General features: G+C 39.2%; 1 protein-coding gene across 4 annotated transcripts in view; it reads left to right on the top strand.

The window, feature by feature from the left end:
- esyt2a (extended synaptotagmin-like protein 2a) overlaps window positions 1–27261 on the top strand; it is a 33680-nt gene extending 6419 nt beyond the window's left edge. Inside the window, exons 3-25 of one of the 4 annotated variants that reach the window (XM_069175408.1) lie at window positions 4833–4874; window positions 5863–5997; window positions 6386–6462; window positions 6587–6659; window positions 8210–8299; window positions 12383–12438; window positions 15376–15496; window positions 15597–15773; window positions 16214–16296; window positions 16410–16458; window positions 17167–17256; window positions 17344–17439; window positions 18483–18584; window positions 20236–20298; window positions 22295–22369; window positions 22536–22622; window positions 22701–22850; window positions 22941–23392; window positions 23870–23968; window positions 24050–24181; window positions 24278–24383; window positions 24648–24697; window positions 25014–27261. In XM_069175408.1, the coding sequence (XP_069031509.1) occupies window positions 4833–4874; window positions 5863–5997; window positions 6386–6462; window positions 6587–6659; window positions 8210–8299; window positions 12383–12438; window positions 15376–15496; window positions 15597–15773; window positions 16214–16296; window positions 16410–16458; window positions 17167–17256; window positions 17344–17439; window positions 18483–18584; window positions 20236–20298; window positions 22295–22369; window positions 22536–22622; window positions 22701–22850; window positions 22941–23392; window positions 23870–23968; window positions 24050–24181; window positions 24278–24383; window positions 24648–24697; window positions 25014–25059 (2451 nt within the window). In that variant the 3' untranslated portion in view covers window positions 25060–27261. The remainder of the gene's footprint in view (window positions 1–4832; window positions 4875–5862; window positions 5998–6385; window positions 6463–6586; window positions 6660–8209; window positions 8300–12382; window positions 12439–15375; window positions 15497–15596; window positions 15774–16213; window positions 16297–16409; window positions 16459–17166; window positions 17257–17343; window positions 17440–18482; window positions 18585–20235; window positions 20299–22294; window positions 22370–22535; window positions 22623–22700; window positions 22851–22940; window positions 23393–23869; window positions 23969–24049; window positions 24182–24277; window positions 24384–24647; window positions 24698–25013) is intronic. The other 3 variants (XM_069175410.1, XM_069175409.1, XM_069175411.1) reach the window with 3 other exon arrangements.
- Window positions 27262–27966: the final 705 nt, after the last annotated feature.

Genomic DNA, 27966 nt, shown 5'->3' with positions numbered 1-27966 from the left:
GGCTGGAATTGTTTTTTTTATTTTTCCAGAGGATGGAAGGTCTACGTTGTAAAAAAACACATCCATAAAACACAAAAACAAAGAGCTGATAGTGGCGCTGACGTGTTTCAGACTCCGACTGTCCAAATGTTTTGACTGGATGCCATTTAAATAGGAGGCTGCTGTTCTTCGCCGTTCTCAAGCCAACATGCAAAACAATCAATGCTTCCAGGTTCTTTTATCTGTCGTGACTTACAGTAAAATAATACAACGAGTAGTTCTGATCCAGAGATCTGATTGGTCAACTGTACATTTGGAACGCGAATATAACATCCATATAAAATGTTTGTACTTGATATCGGTCGATTGAATATTTTTCTCATTTGGCCCTTTTTTTGGTCCCTCCGAGCACCCGTGCCGTAACAACACGGATAGTTGCGTGTTTTAAAATCCTAGCGGCGGCTAGCTTGACCGGACTTTAACACATTTTTTTTTTAAAACGGGAGTCCATCCGTGTCTTTTTTTTTTTTTTGCAGATATCTTAGTTACGACAAGACCGAGCTAGCCATGCAGTTTTGTGTTTCTATGTGCTGTATTTTTTCAGTTTGCGAAACAATCAACACAAAAGAGTCTCTGTTGCTAGGTCGTTGCTAAGGGTCGGCCTACTTCCTGGAGTGGTAACGGTAGCTTACGATACATAAGAGTATAATGACGCGACTGGTTGTTTTCCCAGCTCTTTGTCATACCCCAATGTGTTGCCATGGAAATGAAGCTCGCAGTAACAAAATGTATATTTTGAATGAATCATTGCATATTTTATTTAGTCGGTAAGTTATACGTTGTCCTGACGGTAAAGGATTAAGAGACGGAGAGTTATTCGATGCTCTTAAGTGGTCGTAAAAGTACACATGGTGCACTCAGTTGTCGTAAAACAAAACAAATCAATATAGTTTATTTATAATATGTGCGTTGAAACAATCAAAGTGCTGAACAGACCAAACCAGATAGAATCAAAAACAAATGATGCAATATTAAAGAAATTAAAAACAATGTTAAGCAAAAAAAAAACACCTGAAGGTCGTCATTAAAAATGAAACGACTTCTAAAATTTAAAATTAATGTGGAAAAATGTAAAATGATAGATTTTTTTTTAATGAATAACACTTCCAATTTCACATGTTTGTAGCTTTTACGATGCTAATACGTTTTGAGAGTCGCCTCGTAAACAACGTAAACAAACTGAAAGATGCAGAAAGTTCGTGACCGGAGTCGCCATGCCAACCTCGGAGGACGACGGTCCTTCCAACATGGGAAGTGCGGTTGAGTCAGTGGTGACGGGATGATGATGGAAAATACAGTTCTGTTTGTCAGATTAAATGAATGCTGACATGAGTATTTTATATCCTCTTCACCCCTTGTGTCTCCCACACACACACACACACACACATGCTTTGTGATGGGGGGAGGGGGGGAGGAGGGCTGCTGGCGAGGGTTAGGATTTCCAAACAGCTGTCGCATAGCTGGAGCGTTAGTCTCGCCCACGTCACGGGATGCTCCCAATTGTCTTCATCAACCTTTCGTATGAATTAGAAGAAGAAGAAGAAGTGGGAGGTTGGGAGGTGAATAGTTGAATTGCGACGTTGAAACGAAGTAAAATTCCTGGAATAAATGCCTTTTATTTTGTTGCTTTTCCTGTGTTTTGTCTTTTGCAGTTGACTCATTGAAATACACGAGGACAATGCAATCATTATTTTTAAAAGTAATTTATAGCTGCAATGACTCATCGAGTGACAGAAAATAATTGAGTGACTGTTGAAGCCACGGCAAGAATTTGTTGGCACTTTGATGTCAGATTGCCTAATCTGACATCATCAACTCTGACAGCTGTAACCTGACCGCACCACAGGCCTGTCAATCAAACAAATGCCCCGCCCCCACCCAAACAACACGTCTTTTTAAAGCAGATTTTTCTAATGAATGAGGGATTATTTTCAGATGGACCTCCAGAAAACTAATAAGGAGTGACTTTAGCTAACAACACCGAGATAACTGATGGACACATTTTATTCACTTTGGATTTGATGAGAGAAGTTGAATGGGAGTCTATGGAGCCGGAGGCTTTTTGGAGCCGACCTCTAGTGGCACTCGCTGGTATTGCAACTTAAAGGCACTTCTGAATCTGCCTCATTTTTTTTTTTTCCCTGAAAGCTACGAACACTAGAAAAACAATTTGTTTTTGCTTGATGTTTGTTATTTGTGTTTTTTTTTATGGGCTTTCTAAATCAGATCTTAAACCGTCCGAGGATTTACGCCTCAAAAAACTAGATTTAGCATTTTTCCCTCCAGAATTGAAGGAGGTCACTGATCTTTTGCATCATTGGTTTTTGAGAGATTTGGAGGGGAAAACCTGCAGGAACGCTCAAAGCGTTAAAAGGGCTTCTGGTTGAAGGAATCAAAGATTGGTGGTTAAAGACCTTTTTTCAAGTGCCATTGTTGCCGTAAAAGAGAGAAATTGTTCCCAGTTCGTGGAGGAAACAGATCTGTTTCCTTGCTTTGTCGCTCTGTAGGCTTCATTTATAGAGAAATTAACGTGACATAATACAGAATAACAACACATACTTTCATTTTTATTGGACCGCCTCATTAATCTTTTTCAGAAGGAGCTTTTATTGCCCCTTTAAAAAAAACTCCAAATATGTTTTTTTTTTTTTTTTTTTCCTTCCGCTGAGTCATGTCGGCTCGTACCAAACTTAAAATGTAATTTCCTGTTTAATTCATGCGAATGACTGTTTTTAACTGCACTTAGTCTCATTCTCACGTTCTCTTTCTTTGTTTATCTGGAGCAGCTTCTCCGCTTCAACCCTGAAAAAATAAATTTCCCCTCGGGGATTAATAAAGTAAATACCTGCCTACCTACCTACCTAAATAAACAACAGCGTCGGCACACGTGGCCGACGATTTGTGTTTCGTTTACATGTTTGGCTCTGATTTTGAAATCCTTGCAGTCACTAACAGATGATGAGGACTTTTTTCTATTTCCCCAGTGTGAAGCTCTTTCATCATTTAAATCTACATGAAAGCGCTGAAAAGCAGAAAAGCACATACAGGGGCCGACCATTTTTTTCCATGTATGTACTTAGAGCTGAAAGTCTTCTTTGTCCTCCCGAGCTTATATAATATTTAAATGCAACGTGTTTACGACCCTTCACTTATGTCCATCGGCCTCGGACCTGAGCGTCTCTGCACAATCCTCCCGGCGTGTCCGTTATGTAACCACCAGAAAACCGACCAGAAGGAGGGACTTTATCTAATGACACCATCACGACTTGTGGAAAACATTCATTTAATTTTTATTTCATGAGAGAAGTTTGAATGGGAGTCTATTGGAGTGCAATTGGAGTTATTTTCTGGAGCCAGCCCCCCCCCCCCCCCCAATCCCCAGTGGCTTTAATTGGTATTGCACTTTAAGAAACTTCCGCACTGGGTTCTCTTTTTCGGACCAGGAGGCTACGTCCATTTTTATATACAGTTTACAGACTTAAATTCAGTGCAGCAACAACAGCTGGTTCAAATCGAGCTTTCAGAATGAGCTGGCAGCAGAGAGAGGTTTTTCAGTCCCGGTTTGTTTTTTGGTCCCAAGAAGAAACGAAAGCTGGAGGAAGTTGAAGTAACGGTTCTCCAGAACATCGCCGGCTGCTCACTGTGAGCTGTTACCGAAAAGTTACACCCGGACATCTTGAAGTAGCTTGATAAGCCCCGCCCACTACCAGCCATCCAAAAAAAGAGGCGGGTCGAATTAGCTCAACAGCTGAGGGATGAATTTGGATGTCATCTTGCTCTTGTGGTATATAAGTGAAATGCATTTCATGTCCCCCCCCCCCCTCGGGATGAAACTTAATCACTTTGATGACCCCCTTCCCCCCCCCCCCTCTTGCGCCATCATCTGGTCAAGTTTTTAATTTGAAATGAAAACTGGATTAAGTTTTATTAAATGTTTTTTTGGAAAGACCTCTGTCATCTCCACACGTCTCTGTTGTCACTGGGGAGCATCAGAGGCGCCGGGTGCTCTGCCAAGAGAACTGGCATGAATCTGAGGGGGGGGCAAAGAGTGGGAAAACAACATAATAATACTATGTTAAAACAAAGGGCTGACTGCACTGATCTGTGGTAATTAGGCTTTACAAAGAACCCTTACTGTGGCAGATTACAGAATAATTACATGCAATAGTGGAGCTTTATTTACATAATTAGGGTGGAAAAACACAATGCAACAGCACCCTAAAATGTATTTTCATAAAGTTTAATAAACACCTCTAAAATTAAACATTTCAAACCTAAACAAAGGGAGGATTTATTGCCTTACTTTTAATTAAACTACATTATTTTTTTTTTGTTGTTTTAACTATGTGTAACGAATAAATTGTCAAATACACGAGTTGTGAGCTAAATTATTATTACGGAGGAATCTTTCTTGTCATATTTTGTCTGCCAACTTATGGTTCTGATTTTTTAACCTTCATTCTGTTTTATCTTCTTCCTGAAGTCTGTTCAACCTGAGAGCTAAATTTTTGAAAATACAAGGTCATTTTATTTTGAGCGTTTTTTGCAGAATTTGTAAAAAAATGTATGGCTTTTTTTTTTTTCCAGCTCTCAACAACTAAACAACAGTTGTTGTTGTTTTTTTTTTACATGCAGCTGCACGTAACAGACAGATTTCAGTCCTTAAGTGTGAATTTTTTACCACAGATTTCAGCGAAGAGTAAAAAAAACAACTCGGTATAATAATGTCATAAAAGTTCTGTTTATATAAATGGTGATTTTTATTTTTTTTTTCTGTCTTTTTTTGATTGTAGGTCCATTATCCAGATGTGGAGAGAGTGGAGTGGCTGAATAAGGTACGAAACACGATGCTGCTTCTTCGCCCACTGCAGGGTTGTATAAATAGGATGTGAATGTGGAGCTTCGAGAGACCCTGACCCAGAGCTTTCTCCTCCCTGGAGAGACAAACACAAAGACAGAAAGAGAGTCTGGCTCCCGGAAAAAGCGTCTGCTTACTGTAAATGTTTGGAGATGCTTCCAGTAAAAAAAGTTAATGGACGTTTAATGAGCAGGAGAATTGACTTTCTAATGTCCGAACCTGACGCGGTGATGCTAGGCACCTTTTACAGTCGTGTTGTGTTTGTTTGTGTGTTTGTTGTGGTTGTTTTACGGGTTCGGAGAGTCGGATTTAAAGGTGGTAATTACAAAAAACAAAAGATTTATTCTCCTCTAAAGCGCTGAACTGCCATAATTCACCTGCGAGCGGTTGAAACTCACCTTGGCTTTATTTATAGAAAAGTGCTTCACATTAGAACGAAACAGAAAGATGAAAGCAAAAATAAAGAAAACAACAAACAAATAAATAAAAAAGGAAGATTAATGAACGCTGGACTTAAAATTACAACAATAAAACAATGGTGTTTTAAATAAAATGTAAAAAAAAAAACAGAATAAACACCAGGGATAAAAACAATTACAACTTAAAAAACCAGGACAATAAAAAATACTGTAAAATGAAAAGCCAAGACATAAGTCTAAACTTGAGTTAACAACCAGCTAACAATGCTAACAACCAGCTAACAAAGCACTAATTTTTCTAAAATAAAACCCAGTTAAGCCCAAACTACCAAACAGCTGACGACCGTCGGACTCCTCTGTCACGTGAAGGTCATAGCTTTCCTCGAGCTTCGTTGCTACTCACTGTTCACGCGCAACAGGAACAGTCTCTAAACTTCTTTTGTGCGTGTCGAGTCCCTGAACTCCCGGTTTAAGCTTCAGCCTGGCAGAAGACGTGTATCCGTCATATATCCGTCCTAACTCTCCCTCTTCTTCCTCCTCCTTCAGACGGTGAAGCAGATGTGGCCGTTCATCTGCCAGTTCGTGGAGAAGCTGTTCCGAGAGACCATCGAGCCGGCGGTGAAGGGCGCCAACCCTCACCTCAGCTCCTTCTGCTTCACCAAGATCGACATGGGCGACAAGGTGACGAGACGTGTAGTTATTTGAACATTTCATCGAGCTGCCTGCAGCTTCTGTCAGACGGGAGGTTCTTCAGAACTTTTTATTGCCGCGTTTCTATTTTCGTCTGCTCTGTTTGCAGTTGAACTCCGACGACTCGCGCGAACCGATTCGTCAAATTTAGAAACTTTAGAAATCTTCTTTCTTCTTCTTTTACTTCCAGGTTGTCTGTAGTTTCTTCATATTCTTCTTCTTCTTCTTCTTCTTCTTCTTCTTCTTCTTCTTCTTCTCCTTTTTCTTTCTTCTAACTTCGACTCGGAGACTTCTTTGTAGCTCATAAACAGTAAAAAAAAAAAAAAAAAAAAAAAGTCCCGGTCAGATTTGCTCACTTTCAGCTCCGTGTCTCTTGCAGCCGCTGAGGGTGAACGGGGTCAAAGTTTACACGGAGAATGTGGACAAGAGGCAGGTGATCATGGACCTGCAGGTCAGGTAAATAAAAACAACTCCCACACTCACTAACTGTTGGATTTCATGCTGCTTTTTAATGTTTTTATTCTTCCTTCTCTTGTTGTTATCGTATTAATCGCCTCCTGCATTTCTTCCTTCCGTTTAGTTTCGTCGGGAACACGGAGATTGACGTGGACATCAAGAAGTACTACATCAGGGCCGGGATCCAAAGTATCCAGGTATGATACGCCTTTCTGGGAGGGGGTTGTAAATTCACCGTATCACGTATCGAAGATGGGTGATTTGTCCAACTAGCAGTCCTGAATATAAACGTATTTAATTTACAGGGATATGAAATTGAACAGAAGCAAATCTTAGCAATTTGAAAATGCTGAAAACAGTGAATCTTTGCTGATTTTCTGGCAAGAATGGGACCACATTTCACTTTCAAAACTCCAGCAACCGGTCTCCTCAGTTCCCAAAAGTTTACAGAGTGTTGTAAAAAAGAAGAAGTAATGCAACGCAGCGGTAAACTTTTTTTGGGACGTGTTGCTGACATCAAAACAATAAAATGTCTCCTTTTCCACCATTTGATTTGTTGTCTTTAAATTCCATCAAATCTGGATTCACGTGATTTGCAAATTATTGCGTTCCTGTTCTTTGTTTTACATTTTTCACGGGGTTCCAACTTTTTTTTTAGGAAACGGGAGTTTGTTTGAGATTTAAATAAAGTTTGAATGAATAAATATGGTACAAAACACAGTAAAGAACCCAAACGAGAGGTGGTTTATTACTTTACCTCCGACCGTGACCTTTAACCCTTCGGCCTCTGCAGATGGGCTTTTACATAACGTGTTGACAGAGGACCGATAAAATGAGGCGTTATCCACTCGGCTGTTGGCTCAGGATCGGGCCATGTTTGCCGTTCAGAGACAGAAAGTAGAAAGTGAACGTCGGGGAGATTTAAAACGGCCGCGCGGTCAATATTTGCCTTTTGTGTGCGGCTCAGATTTTTTTCAGTAGACGGATTCCTTCACAAGGCTGCTGGAGGAATGAAGTCGAGGAGCTTATCGTGAATCATGACTCATACGCTTTTCCTCTTTTTTTTTTCTGTCTTTCATTTGAAAGCGACATCTTCTCCTCTGATGGAGCATTATCTCGCCGAGCGTGATTATCAGAGCCTCCTCTTCTTCCTTCGGGCCACAGTAGAGGCGTACACAAGGCTATCTCCCATCTTTCCTCTGCGCCCGTTTTGATGAGTAAACGTTGGTGTTTGATTACTCAGAGCGAGCCGCGACCAAATTTGGTGCTGCAGACGGGCAAGTCTGCATGTCTGAAGTCTGAGTCACTGCAGAGCTACGAAGGGGGGGGAGACACTGGCATGAAAAATGCATCAACCTGCACAAATTATTCTTTGAATTATCTGTCTAGCATCTATTATTTTTCTTAAATAATATTAGAGCAAAACATATAGTTTCTGTTGCCCAACCCTTCTAATGAGGACGAAAGAACAAGATGATCCCGACCTTTTTGTCTTTTGTATTTTTCCTCTGTGAATCACTCGAGTCAGTTTCTGGTTCGTCCTGCCTTCTGCACACCGTTAAAAAAAAAATTAAAAAAAAGGATCCACATGTAGTCTGACTCACAGCAGGAACCAAAGAAAGAAAAGCAGCTGATCTGATGAAGTTCTATGAACCAGTCAAAAGTTAACATGTTTAAAAGACTGACAGCGGACAGAACGCTGACTCATGATGTTGTGTTTTTTTTTGTGTGTTTTTTTTTCTTGCAGCTTCACGGGGTGATGCGTGTGGTGATGGAGCCGCTGCTGGGCGACATGCCTCTGATCGGAGCCCTGTCCGTCTTCTTCCTCAAGAAACCCGTGAGTACCGCGACCTCTGACCTCAGGCTTTGACAGTGTGCCAAAATGCCAAAACTATGGAGCAAGAAGTTCAAATGTTTTGCAAAAAAACCAAACACTTAAAATACAAAAACTTAGTTTTTATTTCAGTTTCAGCAACTTATGCAGTCAAATAATAAAAAAAAGTCAACTACTTTTCCTTTTCTTCTACTTTTACAGCTGTGTATATATATATTTTATAGAGAATTAAACAAAATAAAATAAAAAAAATCCTCTCCAGCTTAAATATTGATACAATAACATTTCTAAACCTGTACATACGTAGTCAGTGACATCATCGACCTCGTCCCGTATGTATTTTCCTGATCTTGACCCGGCTGCTGCTCTCCGGTTTCTACCGAGACCAACGGTTTTTTATTTGGTTTCTTCCTGAACGCTGCCGACGCTGCAGATCATCCCACATCGGTGCATTCCTCCTTCTCCTGACTGCCGTCTTCCTTCCTGTCCTCAAACACGGTTTTATCTTCCCGATTCAGGCTTTGATACCATCACCCAGAGGGAAAACAAAAATTACCCTCAAAAGCTTCAAAAACTTCTGGGTTGAGTTTCACTCAACAAGCTGCTTTTTTTTTTTTTTTTTAAATGCCACCTCTTCCTTTCAACATCTTTTCCACAAAGGAAATGACATCACTGCTGTTACCCTGCACTGTCAGTCTATCGGGCTGATCATTAATTTGTTTTTAGTATCGACTGATGTGCAGATTATAAATGAACCATCTAGTCCATGAAAATGTTGGCTGGTGGATTTATTTTCAAACACCATCCATGCTTGGTTTATTTTGTGGTTTCATTTTGTTGTGATTTCAGGACAACCACGTTTTTCTTTTATATACGTCACCATTTTCGCTGTGAACTGTGGGAAAGTCCACCTCTGGTGTGACTAAGAAAAGCTGCCAATCTTCACCTTTTAAAAACCTAAAAAACGGAGAATATTTAGCTTTTTGACTGGATTGCAGAAAAAAAAATAATCACATTTCACCACAACCAGAAAAACATAGTTTTTGCAAGCAGCTGTAAAATCTTAAAGTCTTGAAGCAGTTTGACACACAAGAGCTTGAATCAGTTGTGGTTTTATATCCGGACACGAAGAGTCGACAACGTTCATGTAAAAGAACGTGAATTAAGAGACGTTTCCTCTTTGTCACGCATTAACCTACTTTTTAAAATTGCTCTCCAGCTGCAGAGTTTGAGGTCGAATCTCATCAATCAACATTTCCCTGAATAGGAAGTTGGTTGTTTTCCTGCACATGATCTGTGTCACTTCTTGCAAAGATGCTTTTGTAAAAAAAAGTTGAAGTTTTTTATGATAATAAACAATTTGCAGATGTTACTGATGTTTTTTTCACCCAGATAATTTAACTGTAGTAAGTCATAAATCAGGTCTGGAGCCTGGTGAGAGTTTAGCTCGTTGCCCTGAGTGACTGGGAGGTTTCAAAATGGAGCAACAATTTAAAAATTCAGGAAGAAAGCATGCATGTAATTACACGTGATGAGAACAGGAGTTCAGGATGAGTCATGCGGATTAAATCTTGCAGTGTTTCAACACAATAAACACCTGACGTTGTCCTGAGCTGACTGAACAATGGTGCATTGTCATGCTGCATTGCTTCACATTGCTGTCACATACCGGGCGTTGTGTATTTTTTGTTTACCTGCAGTTATGCATTATTTGAACATCTGGCCACTTTGGCTGCCGGCAGGTTGAAGCTCTGCCAGCTTACACTTCTGTTGTGTACAAATCAGGCTCCATTTAGAAGAAGGGTTTTCATTTGTTGTTTTTAGGTGCATTTTGTCCCCGATCTGATTTGCTGTCCTGATAATCAAAAGGAACAACAAACCTTATAGTTACACGCTCTGTGGTAACTATACTCATACCAAATGACTAACATTGGCATGATGTCACCCGTTGATTTGGCAGTTTGGCAGTTGCCATAGTTTTCTTTTTTTACCATATTTGGAAGTGCAAAGGGTGGAGCTAACTGAGAACATGAGGACACTATGCCCCGCCCACCTATGATCACAAGGAGGGAGTTTAGCTAATGACACCATAAAAACTTGCGGAGAACATTTATTGACTTTTGTATTTCATGAGAGAAGTTGATGCTTTTTGAATGGAAGTCTATTGGAGCCCCTAGTGGCCCTCAATGGTATTGCACTTTAAGAAAGAAACCTTCATACAAACAAAAGTTAGCCAAGCTTTGACTCAGTTTGGGTGCTAAAATAGATAATAATCAAATAAAGCAGTTTTTCTCAGTCATTTTAGTCTCTTATGTAATGACATTACTTTAGCTAGTGAGTCAGTCCTCCTCCCCCTCCCCCCCCGCCCACCACCACCACCACCACCCCTCCCGCCCCCGCTGCATTTATTCTCTTCCTGTACCAATGGTCTGCTGCGGTCTACGTGCCAACTAGGCCACAGAAAGTTGCACGTCTGCTCCACTGCACTGAGTAATAATTTATAAAGGAAAGTTCACCAGTTTAACGTTATTTTTTATATGTTATCTATCGTCTGATTTAACAATGAGAACAGCTGTATTTTCCGCGGCTTTGCTCGTACACTTCTCTGCTCTTCATCTGCTGCAGCGGCACTGCCGGCTTCCAGCATTTGACATTTTAAGCCGCTTTTATAACCTTTTTCAGCTTCGCAGTCACTCTTAATCTCAGACACACACACACACACACACACACACACACACACACACACACACACACACTGCCGACTCGTGTGCGCAGACCTCCATAATATCCTAATAATACGTAATGAATTAGTCTATTTCCACTTTAAAATCCACATATATGTTAAAACCCTGAAAACGGGCACCTGTTATTCAGTCAGGCGATAACCTACTTTAAGAAAAAAACAACTGTCCACAAGATTTACGGTTTCGGTTTTGTAGTCAATATTTTGGAGCCGGAAGTGACCATATTTGGACGAGCTATTTTTTTAAAATATATTATCTATCTATAATATATTTTAAAACCTACCGACCAGGACGTGACAGGGGCGTGTCAGGAATGTGTCATGTTAAAGCTCCTCCCGATCCGGTTCCTCAGGTAACCCAGTTTGAAGTCCCGGCCTCGTTAACTGGGACAGAAAACCAGGTTAGGATCCCAGTTGTTCGTATTCAGACCCGTGTAAAAAAAAAGAAGGAAAGAAAAAGGGAACGTGTTGCCGCCTGCAGTGTTGGGTTTCATCATCCAGCTCGTACAACAGCGGCGTCCTGCTTTTAAGGATTATGGTCTGCTCGTCATTTATACCAGAATAAAAATACAAAAATCGAATCCACTTCACTCCATTCACTCATTTCCTGAAGCGTGATTTTTAAAATCTCCAAACCCGTTCTTGTAATCGTTTTATATAACTGTGGTTTTACACTCAAACTACATAACGTATACTTTAATGCTTCTTATTTTATGTTTTTGTAGATTTTAATTCATCTTTCAGGTTCATCTTCCTTCACCTGACAGTTAAATGTTTAACTAGAAGCTCAACGGTGTTTTTATTTGTTCTTTTGCTCTGTAAATGACACGATGTCGTCGTAAATGAAGAGTCAACCTCAATTCTCGAGTACAAATAAAGGTTGTATGAAAAAGAAAATCAGGCACATTTAAATTTTAGTTGCCGTTTATAAACATTTATTATTTTCTATTTCACGTTTTTCCGTATTTCGTGAGCGGGAAAGAAGCTTTTTTTCTTGCAAAATGACGACTTCAAAGAGTGTCAAGAGTCGACGATGGAAAAACTAAATTGTAAAGTTTTGTCCTGGTTTTTCCATTTATTACAGGTCATTAAAATTCTGCTTTTTAGTCGGTGAAATTCAGGGAAAAGTCGGGGAATTTCAAATATGACACTTCTGGGGACAAATTTTACACAAAACTTGGTCAATCTTCCAAAACTCAAGTCTGAAAATGTCTAAATTTTGCAGAGTTTTTAAAAAAAATCTTTTTATCGTTAACAGGAACAAGTTTGTCGGAGCAGAGATCAAGTTTTGTCTCTTTTCTTTTATCTGAATCTAAATCCTCACTTCTTTTTCTGTCTTTCAGCTGCTGGACATCAACTGGACGGGACTTACAAACATGTTGGACATTCCTGGTGTCAAGTAAGTAAATAACTAAAATAACTTTTAGTCTGTAAACATTTTTGAAAGTCTGCTGGAGGATTGTCGAACCAGTGCTTTTTGTTTGGATTTTAGAGGTTATACTTGTTTTTTTGAATTTAGAAAAAAGAAAAATTAAATTTGGGTTGCATTTTAATGACTTAATGCAAAATGTTGGTCCTGAGGCCGGACCGGTTCAGAACCAGAACCTCTGGAGATTTCATCTGTCTGAACGAGGTGTAGTCGGTCTATTTGCATGACTTTTATTGCTGTTTGTGCAGCCGCTGCTTTTAATTGGAATTATTCAGTTTACTGTGTCATCAAAAGACACACACACACACACACACACACACACACACACACACACACACACACACACACACACACACACACACACACACACACACACCTGTCTTTGATATTCATGACCAGGTGGCTTCCCACATGTAGAAACTGCCATATGTTTTGATCTCAGCGTGTCATTATTAGCATTTTATTCAGGTAAACTTTATTTCTCCATCTGTCATATGAAAAGTAGAGGAGAAGCAATGCATTATGGGAATATTTAAAGTGTTATTATGGTGTCAGCGGGCTTCAACTGCAACCTGCCTGTCGGTGAAAGCAAAGGACACGTTACCGAGACGTTGCTAATTTAAAATCCTCGTTCAAATTAAAAGACAGAGATGATAAATTTAATAGCTCACGAAGTCAATTATTACAATTTATTTTGGGAATTATAGATTCATAAATATTCATTGGTTGTGAAAACGTTAGTTTGAGGAAACGCATTCATACAGCACATCTTGAAATGCTTCATTCAGATCCACGGTTCGTATTTTCCCAACTGCCTGGTTGATTTTCAATTTGTGCCAATTATGATGTGTAACATTAAACACAACACAGCCTGTGCAGGGGATTTTTTTTTAATATATATTTGCACATAAAAAAATACTGAATGCTAATTTAAAGCTAAAAAAGTTGCAAAAACAGTTTGCAGTCCAAAGTCAACGTCTTTTATAAAAAGAATAAATACAGCTTAAAAATCACATTAACTCTGAAGTGTATTTGTTTTAAATGTTGGTAATTTGTACCTATTAACATTTGATTGACTGATTTACAGTTAAAAAAAAAATGTTTTATAACATTTCAACAGAAAAAAAACTGCAGCTTCTTCTACAGTTTTAATTCTTTTGTCCTAAAATCTCCCGGCTCTGAAACTGAAAAAGCCGCCGAGCCCTTTCGAGTCCCGGCCGCTCGTCGTGATGAGAAAATGAAGCTTTTGAAGAGAGTCCGATCCCGCCGCGACTCTCGGCCTCTGCTGCTGAAACCCGTCACATTAACCTCCACATCACAGGATGGATTATGACTTTTACTTTTCCCCGCTGAGTGCCGGTATTTTTAGAAACCCGATTACGAGAGGAGAGCCGCAGACGGAGATGTGGTGTTACGTTGTGGGAGAAGCGTTTCCACACACGACTCCTGTTAGTGATTTCGTTGATCTTCTGGATGGACGGAGCCTTTTTATTCCATATAAAACCTTTTGCAGAGTGGGAAGGACGTTTCGGCAGGAAAAAATGCAGACACTGAAAGCTTCATCGCTCCACATGCTTTCGTTTTTGGCTGGATTTTTTTGTTTTTTATGAGCCAGTTAGTTAACTTTATTGGCCGGCACCTTCTTTCTTTTGTTCCACCGCAACATTTCCAAACTCAAACTATTCTTAAATGCTGTAATGACTTAAAAATTGTACATTTTCTGCAACTAAAAAGTGAAGAATCTGAGTTTTACGGCAACGTACAGCACAATGCTGTTAAGTGTGGATATAAAAGAGTTTGTAGCTTCAGGTCTGTAAAATGGTTCCGATCCAGAAGTGTCTTCAGCTGCAATACCAGCGAGTGCCACTAGAGGTCGGCTCCAAAAAGCCTCCGGCTCCATAGACTCCCATTCAACTTCTCTCATCAAATCCAAAGTGAATAAAATGTGTCCATCAGTTATCTCGGTGTTGTTAGCTAAAGTCACTCCTTCTTATTAGTTTTCTGGAGGTCCATCTGAAAATAATCCCTCATTCATTAGAAAAGAAGATTCAAGAAGACCTGTTTTCAGAAGTCTTATTGATGTTTTATTGCACTTCCAGTTTTTTGTTTACGAGCCCAGTTTACACGCACATCAATAACAACAACAAGAGAGCCTGAAACGTAACCTTGAAGGTGGTTAACCTCCCCCCCCACACCTCAACCCCCACCCATCGCCCGGATGACTGTTAGCTCGCTGCTAACTGTATTATCGTTGATGTTTCCTGTCAGCTTACTGTTTGTCTGCAGCAGAGAAACTCACTGCGGTTTACACCAGACTCCACCCTGTGAAATGTAGCTTTCCTGGTTCTACCAGTTTAAAGGAAATCGTGTGTGTGTGTGTCATTCAGCTACAGATCTGCACTCGCCCCACCCTCGTCTTCCTGTGTGTGTGTGTGTGTGTGTGTGTGTGTGTGTGTGTGTGTGTGTGTGTGTGTGTGTGTGTGTGTGTGTGTGTGTGAGGGCACTCAGGTTTCCTCAGTGACAATTTGCATTTTTGCCCTGAAACAGCAGGAAAACCTGGTCACCTTTTTTTAAATTTTTTTAACTGCCTTCTGTTTGAATAACAGCATTTATGTCACACACACACACACACACACACACACACACACACACACACACACACACACACACACACACACACACACACACACACACAGAGAGCTCCTTTTTGTACCATCTTTACATAGGTGTTGAAATCCCTGTGCAAAAACTGACCCAGAAGCAGTTGCTTCCAGAAGGGATTTGTTCCTGCCGTGCTGCGGGGCGCTGCTGCCATCTAGAGGACAAAGAGGGGAAATGCAGATTAAAAACAATTCACCGGTCTTGTTTCCTCTACCTCCCCTCCCTCTCTCTCTCTTCCTGTCTCAGTGGCCTGTGTGACAACATCATCCAGGACATCATCTACAGCTTCGTGGTGCTGCCCAACCGCATCACCATCCCTCTGGTGGGAGAGGCCCAGCTGGCCCAGCTCCGCTTCCCGGTGCCGAAGGTAACACACACACACACACACACACACACACACACACACACACACACACACACACACACACACCTTTCTTCCTCCATCATCGCTGCCTCCTCCTCACCAGGGCATCCTGAGGATCCACTTGATGGAGGCCCAGGACCTGCCGGGGAAAGACAAGTTCCTGGGCGGCCTCATCAAAGGCAAGTCGGACCCGTACGGAGTCGTCCAGGTCGGGACGCAGCTCTTCCAGAGCAAAGTCATCCACGAGACCGTCAATCCGAAATGGAACGAAGTGTACGAGGTGAGTCCGGATTCCAGGAACAGGAAGTTCATTTACTATATATATTTTTTTAACTTGAATTTCTTTGATATATTATTTTTCACACAGCGACAGCATCGGTTTAATTACGATAAAGAACGTTTCTAATGGCTGCAGCATTATAACAACTAACCACCATCCACTTTTTACTATTTAACAGTTTTACACTTGCTCTTTTAGAAGATAACAAAAAAAATTGCATAAATATAAAAAGATTTTAAGTTTTACTTTTTAGATGTTAAAGAAATGGAAAATCAAAAAATAAGTGATTTTTTTTTAATTTTTTTTTATTATTTTTTTAGGTTCAAATCTCAGACAAAATTTGATCACAATCCAAAATAAAATCTCTCCAAGAGCCTTTTTCAGGGTGTATTTCAGCTTTTTACTCATTTTTGTGGTATACTATTTATTCTGGTTTTCAGGCTTTGGTTTACGATCACTCGGCACAGAATCTGGAGGTCGAGCTGTTCGATGAAGACACGGATAAAGACGACTTCCTGGGAAGGTAGCGCTGCTGCTTTCAGGACTCAAATCTTCACGACTTACAGAACAATATTGCAGAAATATGTTCTTGTAAATAATCGTTTGTTATTATGTTGTTTCTGATTTGTTTTTCAGCCTGATGATCGACATTGCCGAGCTCCAGAAGGAACAGAAAATCGATGAGGTGATCTGCGTCTCTGAGTTTTCAGGAACATTTGAGTGTAAAAACGCATCAGTCAGTCATTTCCTGTTTGATGATTGCAGCATTTTAATGACATCACCTGTCAGGGAAACTTTTTTGATTTTCTACTAACCACTTTTTAAATTTGAATTATTATTATTTTTTTCTTTAGATATTGAATTTTTTTGTATTTTTTCCCTTTTTTTATTGATCCATCACATTTTTGCTCACATTATGTAAAAATAAACAAAATAGATTTTAAACAAAACAAAATAAAATGTTTTTAAAACAAAGTAAGTAAAAATATGTTAAAAAAAAGACAATAATTCACAAGTTTATTCAATGATATACATATATGCACATATACACGTCTGTTCTTATTGTTAAAAGAAAAGTTAACATTGAATTTAAATAGTAAAAAAGACCATTTTTATAACAATATTTGATCATGTATGAACAACAATTACAAAATATTTATAACATCTTCATCTTTTATAAATATTGAATTTCTTGAGTAATTCTTAATAAACAATAAATCACTGTTGTGCTTCAGAAATCACTGATAATAAAACTGATGTTTATAACAGTGAAAACGACCCAAAAATATAATTTTGCACACCGAATTTGACTTTTTTTTTGTCCGACAGAAGATAGAAAAACGGAAAATATGAATATTACTGACATTAAGAACGAACATTTCTTCCTCCTCAGTGGTTCGCGCTGGACGACGTGCCGACCGGGAAGCTGCACCTCAAACTGGAGTGGTTGTCTCCGCTGCACACGCCGGACAAGCTGGACCAGGTTCGAGACGGCGTGAACCCAACATCTGTCCCAAGAAGCCTTCGAAGACGTCTTTTTTTTTTTTTAATCTCCTCTCTTCCCTCTCAGGTGCTGACGAGCATCAAAGCGGATCGCGGTCAAGCCAACGACGGCCTGTCGTCGGCGCTGCTCGTCATCTTCTTGGATTCGGCCAGAAACCTGCCGGTGAGTCGAACCTGCTCCGACCAAGCGGCGGAGGAAGTCTTTATCTTTTTTGTTATTAGTCATCAGATTAAAGTTAAAACACTTTCTTCAATTCATTTACCGAGTAGATCCTCACGTTGTTTTATGAGCTGCTCTGTTTATAGGTCGTTATAATAATTGATGATCGAGCGCTTTGCAGGAAATAAAAGCAGAGAAGAAGAATCTCGAAGGCGGGAAATTGAACATCTATAAATAGAATTTTCTAAAAGCTTTTTTTTTTAGCTTTATAGCTGATTCGCAGTTTTTCCTTTTTGTTTTGCTTATTTAGTTTATTTAGTTTACAGATTGAATGTGATTTTTGCCTTTTTAGAAGTGGTAAATATATTTCTTAATATTTCCCGACCTGCCGTTACTCAAAGACGTTTTCAACAAACTTTTTGGTTTCTTCACTTCAGCCTGTTTTTTTTATTTTTTTATCTCCTTTTCTGAACTTCTTTCCTTTATTTTCACTCCGTCTCATCTCGAAGGTGCTTTTTTTTTTTTTTTTTTTTTTTTTTTTTTTTAACAATAACGCTTTTATGTCATGTTAAAGTGACACATTTGTAGTTTTTTGCCTCTAAAGAAATACTCAGATCCAGCTTTATAAATTTGGCCTACATCTGTAATAAGATCCTGATACAGCTTTTTATTCTTATTTTAGGGCTCAGTAGCTCAAATTTGAATGATAATAACTATTTTACAGCTTTTTTTTCTGAGCTGTTTGTATGCAAAACACTTCTTCAGTCCATCATCTACAAACCGTCTCTGAGGTTTAAGATTTAAATCCATTTTGACTGTATTTGTTTTAGAAAAACAACAAACTCTCCTTCTTTATGTAGTTTTAAATATTTGTTCAGATTTGGGTCTCATTTTCTTTTTGTGGTTCGGAAAATCTCGTTCGGTGTCAAGAACTCTGTCAGGCGTCACCTTCCTCCTTTACAGCCTCCTCTTCTTCTTCTTCTTCTTCTTCTTCTTCTTCCTCTTCCTCCTCTCCTCCTCTTCCTCTCCTCCTTGCCCCTCTGAAGAGCGTCTTCGAGGGGAACTTGGGCTCGGGCTACTTAAAAGAGAGGCGGGCGGCGGGCCTGGTGTTTTGCGAGAACACGGCTTCTCTCTATAGGACGCTGTTTGTGAGTCCGCCGGCTGTTTTCGTGCATCCTACAGTTCAGTTTGGAGAATGCAGAGAAGGTTTATTATGTATTTTTTTTTTTTTTTTTTTGAATGCATGAATCTCTTCTTCTGCATGGGTTGGATTCCCTTTAACTCATTGTGATTTGTGAGTGTTTTTTTGTTGTTGTTGTTGGAGTTTGACTGATTCCAAAGCTGAGGAACATGACGAGGGTTTATTATCCAAAGACCATCAAAAGCATCCTTCCTCCTCTATTACTGTGGTCTTATTGGTGAGACTGGTAAAGAACTGCAGTGACACCAAGATATAAAGTTGTGTTTCATTATTATTTATTAGGGTGAATAATGATGTTTCCCAGTGGGAGCCTGGATAATGAAAAGATAATAGGACCTACAATACTTCCCTGAGGAACTCCGTATTCAATATAAAAAGTCAAATATAATGTTATTTAGTTGTAGGTAACGCTATCGTATGAGCGTTACAGTTCATGACCTCGCAAAATGTTTTTATATCCTAGTTTGATTTGAGTTTTTTTTTGAGAGTTTGTCACCACTTTTTTTGTTTTTCATAAAATATATTTGACCTTAAAGTCAAAAAGGCTGCTGACAAATTTACCGTATTTCTTCAGTTCAGTCAAGAATTCAGAAACATGTTCCCACAACCTTTATTGATAAATCGTACGATGTGATCAGCTGCCGTTCAATGAGCTGAGATGTATTTTGGGAGGAAGGAATGTGCTTTTGATGGTTGATTGATTTTTTAAAATTTTTTTTATAGAGCAGGCAGGCTGAATTCTCTGTGGATTGCTTCCCTCCGTCCTTCCTGTTGAAGCCCATGTGCTCGTAATACAACTGTGGTCACATAGAGACAGTAGCTCCACATTATGTGATGATTTTTTTACTTCCTGCAGTGGAAAAGGGTTTAAAAAAAAAAAAAAAAAAAAAAAAAAAAAAAAAAAAAACTCCTTCACACTGTAGGAGCTTCTTCCTTCCTCAGGAGTGAGTTTGTTGTAGGTGGATTTCATCTCCCGCCCTCCAAAAACCAGCTTTTTAATTCCCTAATTTGTCACCTCAACATAAACCCATCCGAGCTTCCTTTTCCTCTGACCTCCATTTACTTCTTCTTTTCCATTTTGTTTACTGACCCTCATCTAATTTGGTGTTTTTTTTTGGTTGACAAGAGTCCGACCAATCGGCTTCTGGCTGACTTTGTTTCATTGTTTCAACAAATTTTCAAAAATTTGTATATGCTGCAAAATCCTTCTTGTAGTTTTATCAAAGCAGAATAAAATAAAATAAATAATACTGGAATTAGTTGCAGTTATTTTACTGTGAAGAATTTGATATGAATGTCAGCCTGAATCCCGTATTGGTCGAGCTCTCGTTTCAACCTCATGTCCAGGTTTAATGAACCATGTGATCATCCATGTTGTCTCCTTGTGCGGCGCATCCTGACGGTGCTGGTGTGTCATCATCATCATCATCCTCCTCCTCCCTGCATGCTCCTCTTTTCCCAAATAACCTGCTGGTGTGTGTGCTTGTGTGTGTGTGTGTGTGTGTGTGTGTGTGTGTGTGTGTGTGTGTGTGTGTGTGTGTGTGTGTGTGTGTTGTTTGCTCTCTCTCCTTTCTTGTCCCTGGGGGGAAAAATCAAAGCGCAATCCGTTAGAGTTCAACCAAGCGGGGCTGAAGAAGGCCTCGGTCAGTAAGGCCATCAAGGTAACGGCACGGCGAACGGAGCACACCCATTACCGCTCCGACACCGGGGGGTGGGGGGGGGGGGGACCTCAGAGGAAACACTGGGACTATGTGGCCAAAAGTGTGCGGACACCAAACTTTGCACCCATAAATGTTTTTAATGTATAAATCAGTCTGACGGAAAATAAAAAGTCTCTTCAGGAAGACATTAAATGCGTCTCACTGAGTTGTAAAAGTAACTTCCTGGTTGGAAAAATGAGGCCAGTGCCTTTAAGCTGCAATACCACCGAGTGCCACTAGAGGTCGGCTAAAAAAAAAAAAAGCCTCCAAAGGCTCCCATTCAACTTCTCTCATAAAATTCTCAGTCAATAAATGTTTTCCAGCAGTTATCTTTGTTGTTAGCTAAAGTCGCTCCTTATTAGTTTTCTGGTGCTTCATCTGAAAATAATCTCGTCTTTAATTAAATATTAAGCGTCAAAAAGCGCCGTGTTTGTCTGTTTGATTGATAGGCCTGCGATGCTGTTAGGTTTGTGCTATCGATGGGCGGGGCTTAGTCTTCTCAGGTACCCAATCAGATCGAGTCAGATCCACTGCTGGCTCCTCCTCCCAGCTCGACCTTATATGGTCACTTCCTGCTCGAAAAAAAACCAAGGTGGTGATGGCCAAAACATGAAACTCGAGGCTTTATAACCCAACCCAACCCAACTGTTGCTACAAGTTGAAAAACACGATTAATTCAAAGAGTATTGCCTGAAATTATTGAGATTTTTCATAGAGGAAACCATAAAAACAAAGGGTGTCCACACCTTTGGCCACAGTGGACTAAATTCAGAGAAAAACGTTCATGTTAATAGTTTAGAGTGATTTTTTTTTTTTTTTTTCTCAACCTGCTGTTTCTATTTTTGTTTGGTAAATCGTTTTTGTTTTTTTTTAGAGACAGATTTTAACTTCTGATTGGACACTCGGAGACAATTTGTTTGTGGAAATCTAAAAAAGTACGAGGGATTTGAAACGGTCAACTCAACGCTAATAATTACATTTAAAAAGATTTACAGTGACGGCGAACGTAAACAATGTCAGACCTCCGTGTGAACAGTTTACAAGTGGAACTACTTTCCAGTGAAGAAAATAGTTCCTCACAAAGCGGACGGTCTGCAGACATTGAAACGCTGCCTGTAAATCCATTTTAATGTAATTTGTTTTCATGATGTGAACACAGAGGCAGAAATATAAAAATATACATCATCTCAAAATCTGGACAAATACAACTCATCAGCTTGTTTTCCAGCTGATAGTCTCATTATATTTTGCTCCTCTGTGACAATATTTCAACCCCATTTACATGAAATATTAAAGCTCATTTTAATGGCCACCGGGGGGCGCTGCTCCACGGCCGACTCCATTTTTTTACTGACTTGCTGCTTTGAAATCATTAACAAACTCCTTTAATCGTGTCCGTTGACTGAAACTGTGTCTAACAACGTGTAAATAACAACATCGCTGTCCGAGCTACATTCATTCAGCCCTTTTTTAAATTCTGATCTTTTCTTTTTAAATTAATCTGGAGTTTTTTTCCTACACTTCCTGGTACGTTGGGGGACTTTGGGATTTTTTTTTTTTACCTGTTGTACTTTTCCTCTGAATACTTTACCCGAGTAGAGTCACAACATAAATAATGACACTGTATGAGCTCAAAATAATACATGTTAATGCTCAAAACACAGAATTTCCTGTTGAGGACCAAGTTGGAAAAACATTTCAGAATATAATGTGAATTTTGGACGTTTATTTTAAAGTGTTTTTATTTGGATTAACGTGTGAAAAAATGAAATAAAACAGCTTGCACCTCATTTTTTTAGCAAGCATTTTTTAAAAATTATTATTATTGTAAATTTACTTCCAAAACAACCAGATTTCAATGATATTTTTTTTAAATTTTTCTTTTTAGAAGTTAATAAAACACACTTTTCATCTTTCTTCATTGTTTTATAAAAACTTTCTTCTTCCGCTGCTGCAGTCCGGTAAAAAAGTGACGAGCGATCCCAGTCCGTTGGTCCAGTTCACGGTGGGACACAAGTCCTTCAACAGCAAGGTGAGAGCACATCGGACGCTCGCACCGATTTATTCATTTATCTTCTTGTTGCTTTTTTAATGCGTCGACTGAACGTAACTTTGAAAAAGCTCTGAGATGTCAGCTTCTACCCTTAAAAAGACAAATGCATCATTTCCCTTTGACTCTTCCTGCGTCCCTCCTCCAGACCAAATACAAGACCAACGAGCCGGTGTGGGAGGAAACCTTCACCTTCCTCATCCACAACCCTAAAATCCAGGAGTTGGAGGTGGAGGTGAGAAAAGCGTTGTTTTATTTTAAACGTCTCGGATACGCCAGCCGTGACCTGATGGGGTTTTTGGGTCTTTTTTAGGTGAAGGACGAGAAACACGAGTGCTCGTTGGGGACGTTGACGCTTCCTCTGACCCGCCTGCTGGAGGCCGAGGACATGACGCTGACTCAGCGCTTCCCGCTTCGAAACTCCGGACCGAGCTGCACCCTCAAGATGAAGATGGCTCTGCGGGTAAAAGGATGAAGATACTTTTAGAGGGGGGGGGGGGGGGGGGGGGGGGGGGGCTTAGCTCACTTATTCATACTATTTTTGGGATTTCAGGTGTTATGCATGGACAAGGACGCGTCCTCCTCCTCCAGCTCCACCCCGTCCTCGGTGCAGATCCGCAAGTCCAGCTCGTCCAACTCGTCCAAATCGACCCCGCGGCCGTCCGTCTCCTCAGAGTCCCCCAGGCCTCCCTCCTGCTCCTCGTCAACCGACATCCCCCGCTCCGCCTCCGTGTCGGCCCAGGACCTCCTGAACCGGCGGCGGGAGGCCGAGGAGTCGGCGAGGTCCCCGGGCGGCGCTGACTCGGGGCAGGGCAGCAGAGGAGGAGGAGGAGGAGGAGGAGGTTCGAGCCTGGCGGAGAGCGGGAGGAGCGCGTCCAACCTGGCCATCTCGGGCTCCCAGCACTTCCTGTCTGGAGGCAAGGAGCCGACGCCCAGCATCGCGTCCGACATCTCCAACCCCTACGCTGTTCAGGAGCTGCAGCAGAGACTCCACCAGCTGCAGAAGTATCTGTCAATCATCTTCGAATCTTAAGATTTCATCAAATTTATTTCTCAGTATAATCAAATATTTTAGGGCTTTCTTGTAATAATAGTTTTTTCTGCTTTATAAAAATCAAAAGTATTGTTCAAGTGAGTTAAGAGCTAAATCGGACTTGTTAGCTTCCATAAATCTACAACTATCGAATCAAACGATGAATTTAAATAATAAATTACAAATCTGGTCACTGATTCTAAAATTTACAATATTTGGTTTAGATGACTCGTATATTTAAAAGTAATTCATCAAACAATAAAGCAGAAAAAATAACCTGTTTTCTGATAAAACTACTTAAATCATTTCAGATCGTGACGATAGAAGAATAGACAATTTCCTAAAAATGAAAACAATTTCCAGACAAAATTTTTGCACATTTGTGAAAGCAGCTTGATGTTGCAAATATTTGTACGATTGTGTTTTAAAACGTCTCTTTCTCTGCGCAGCGGTTCAGGTCCCAGTTATTTCCCGCTGGGTGAGATCCAGCTGACGGTCCGACACAGTTCGCAGAGGAACAAACTCATGGTGGTCGTTCACTGCTGCAGGTCAGCGCTGAAATACCAAAACACACTTCAAATGATTCCTTTATCGTTAAGTAACATCCGTTGTTTTGTCGACCTCGGCAGAAACCTGATTGCGTTCGCCGACCAGGGCTCGGACCCGTACGTCCGTCTCTACCTGCTTCCTGACAAACGGAGGTCGGGCCGGAGGAAAACTCACACCTTCAAGAAAACCCTCAACCCGGTTTACGACCAGACGTGAGTTCGGCCGTTCCGTGTCGTTTCGTAGTTGTTGTTTTTTTTGCGTATTTAACTTTTGATCGAGCCGAGGTTTCGTCTTCCTTCGTTGTTCAGGTTCGAGTTCAGCGTTTCCCTCGTGGAGCTCCACCGACGGACTCTGGACGTGGCGGTGAAGAACGGCGGCGGGCTGCTCTCCAAACACAAAGGCCTTCTGGGAAAGGTGCTGCGGACTTTCAGCACTTCTTTATATTTGTTTCTGCCAAAAAAAAAAAATCTTCAGATCGGCAGATAAATTTGCTGGTTTTGGGAAAAGTAGTTCGATAACGTCTCGTGTTTTTAAGGTGTTCTTTTAAAATTTGCTTGTTGTAACTAAACTGAATTACATTTATTTTCTTGCTTGTGAATCCATATAAAAAAAAAAAAAAATTAAAAAAAATAATCTATAAAGTATATAAAGAAAGTCTGTTGCTGTTTTTCTCTTCAGGTTTTGGTGGATTTGACTCACGATGATATCACTAAGGGCTGGACACAATGGTTAGTACTTCACATCTTTTTACTTTAGATTTTTGACATTTAGTAATAATAATAATAAAAAAAAACATTTACATATATATAAATGTGCTTGTAAAGTACCTTTTCTCCATGTGCATGAATTACAAACAGAAAAAAAAAAAAAAAAAAAAAAAAATGAATTTGTTAAACAATTTTTTAAAAAGTTATAATTTCTTTAATTTATGCAAATGATTTTGAATACATTTTTTATTAATGATATTTATGATTGTGAATGCAGCCAAAGTTAATATTATATTATATACGTAATATATATATGTATTTTGTTTTCGTCCTGCAGGTATGAGCTGAGTGAAGACGGCATGTCGAAGCCGCACCAACTGTAAAATCATCGCTATGTTGCGTCATCATCATCATCATCATCATCCTCATCATAATCATATCTCCACACTTCCACTTTATACACTTCCGTTTTAGTCCACAGTACGACATGTATTTTTTTGTTTAATGTATATTTTCAGTACATGTAACTGTAAAAAAAAAACCAAAAAAAACGCATTGAGAGAAGCCGCTTTTTACACTCATTTAATCCCATCAGTCGCAAAAGGCAAACTTCCCCTTTAACAAGTGACGGCGAGTGACTAAAGGGAGTATAAACATGTAGAGAAAACTATATATTAAATTAACGTACTGCTATGGAAGTTTGTATTCCATATTTATAGAAGAAATTATTACAGTCTTTTTGATTTTTCTTCTTCTTTTTTTTTCCACACAAGAACGACAATGTACAAGTTGTGTAAATAATGTACAATGATGATGGAGTATGTTGCAGCAAGGAGAGAGAGGAGGTGTGTCTTATTGGCCAAATGATTGTTTGTAATTTTATTTCATTTGATTTGATTTTTTATTTTTTTTTATATAATTTTTTTCTTTTAATTGAGGAACATTCTGGACGGAGTTTCTGGCGGACGGTCGCACCAAAGAGACGAGAATTGTTTGTATTGTTTGGGAACAACAACAATAACAACGCTGGTTTTATTCCACTGTAATAACGTGTTTTTATGAACCAATGAAAACAACTCGAAGTGTTGTCGAGTTTTTCTCAACACAGTTGCGGTTTTACAGTGAAATACAGCCGTCGTTATTTGTTGTTGCTTTTTTTTGGTTTTAAAAGATGAATATGAATATTTGCACTTTTTTTTTTATCTGTCAGGGATCAGGTGAACTCAATGTCACCTAAATTGATCAAAAGGAATTTTTATTTTTATTTTTAATAAATAAAAAACTGAAAAATTGAAAGGCCAAAAAAGGAAGTGGTTAAATTCTCTCGCAGGTAAAGCGACTACGTGTAGAACTTTAAATTCCCCCTCGGTGGCGCCCTCCGGTGGTAGAAGGAGAAACAACACAGTGACAATCAAAGAAATTCTCAATTTCTAATAATGTTACCTAAAATCAGCGAGAACCAAAGGTAATATTTAAAATACTTTTATTTTTAGTTCCCAAGTTAGCCTTTTTTTCACGTTTACTTTTCGTGTCACTGATTCCATCACTATAATAATTAATAGTTATGAAAGACGCAACTCCCCAGATGCTGTGAATTTTCATTTCATTTTATTTATTAATTAATTGAAGTCGATCCACCTTTCCCATTTCTTTTCTTCTTTTTTTTTCCCGATTAATGTTAACTCGACACTTCCTGCTAGTATTTTTTCAAATTAAAAGTCTTCCAACTTTCTTTTTTGTTTTGAGCTTTATAACGTAAACAAACATCTGCAATGGACGACCTTTATGCGTCCACGTCGGCCATCACCGAAGTTTTTCTGCGAGATTAGACCCGTACTTCCCCGAAAGACGCTTTTAATCACCAAAGACAATCTACACGTAGTGGCTTAAAAAAAAAAAAGCGGGAAAATTGAGAATTTTTTCTTTTTATTTTATAGTCATTAATATCGTGAAAATCTCCGCGACCATCGTTCTCCGAGTCGTTCCACCTTTCTTGCGTTTATGGCTCGGCATCAGTCTTAACGTGTCATTTTCAACACGCTATCTGAAAAATGACATGCACACTTTTTGTTGTTGTTGTTTGTTTTTGCTTTGTGCTCATATTAAAATCTGCTTCGACTTTACGCCGCTCGCTCACAAGGGATTTATATCAGTAAACAAATACACATCAAACACATGAAATAAAGGCATTTGTAGTCTGTGGCCGCGCAGCCAAACAGCTTCTGTGTTGATGATAAACTGGTTAATCGAGAAAGTATTTTACACGTTTATGTCTTCTGATGTTTTTAGTTTTTTTTTTCCAGCTCTCGTCCTCTTCGTCTCGTCTTGTGTTTCATTTTTGTGAGAAACGCTAAGTTTTGTCTGTAAGCCGTCTCATTTTTAAAGCTTTTGGTCGATTTTTTATTTTTTTTTTTTTTCTTCTTCGTCTTCTTAATTTATCTCGTGCCTTAAAAAAATATCACACGACCCAGAGACATTGACGCGAACAGAAAGGAGAAAATCCTTTCGACGGTTTTATCGTGTTTCAGAATGTCTCCCAAATGTCTTTTAAATGAATAAAGAGCTTTAGCTGAATCATAGCAGCATCGAAGCAGTGGTTTCATTTTTTATTTCTAAAGAATGTACACCTCATTCAGGTGCTGTGAATGTAATAATTATTATATAGTAAACAGCCTTTTGGGAGGAAATAGTATAAACATAATAAACCTAATATTGTTACGTAGATAATTTGCAGTCCTTTATGTAATTTTCCCAATAGATGTGTTCAGATGTGTTCAGATGTGTTCAGATGTGTTCAGTACCTAATTCGGGTCAAAAACTGCAAATTTATGTTTACAGGCAAGCGTGCAAATAAAAAAATATACGCTTCATCTGAAATACCTGGACAACAAATACATTTTATCTTTCAATTAAATTTCCCAAATCCATATAATTGGACCCAACTTATGTTTTGTTTTTCTCCAAGAAAATTATTTGTTTTGTAAAAATGACAAACCCTTAAAATGAACCGTTACATGACTTTACGTGGAATATACTGTGATTAATTCATTTAATGTATTTCATTTTATGCATCAAAACCAGACATTACTAAATTAAAGATTTAAAAAAAAAAAGTAATAAAACATAAGAGAAAACGAGTAAATGTGAAGAATTTGAGAAATAAAAAAATAGAGTCTAAACATTGTTCGATTAGCTCACTAACCAAAGCCAAAATTTAAACTTAAAAATGTACTAAACTTTTCCACGATATGTGTAGAAATATCAGTGTTCAGGTTTTTGTCAAAGAAATC

The sequence above is a fragment of the Embiotoca jacksoni genome, unplaced genomic scaffold (assembly GCF_022577435.1).
Source record: "Embiotoca jacksoni isolate LCO1_2020_lvr unplaced genomic scaffold, fEmbJac1.0.p SCAF_67, whole genome shotgun sequence".
Classification (NCBI taxonomy): Eukaryota; Metazoa; Chordata; class Actinopteri; family Embiotocidae; genus Embiotoca; species Embiotoca jacksoni.
Note: the sequence above shows the minus strand (reverse complement) of the source record. Positions and strands in the feature narration are given on the sequence as shown.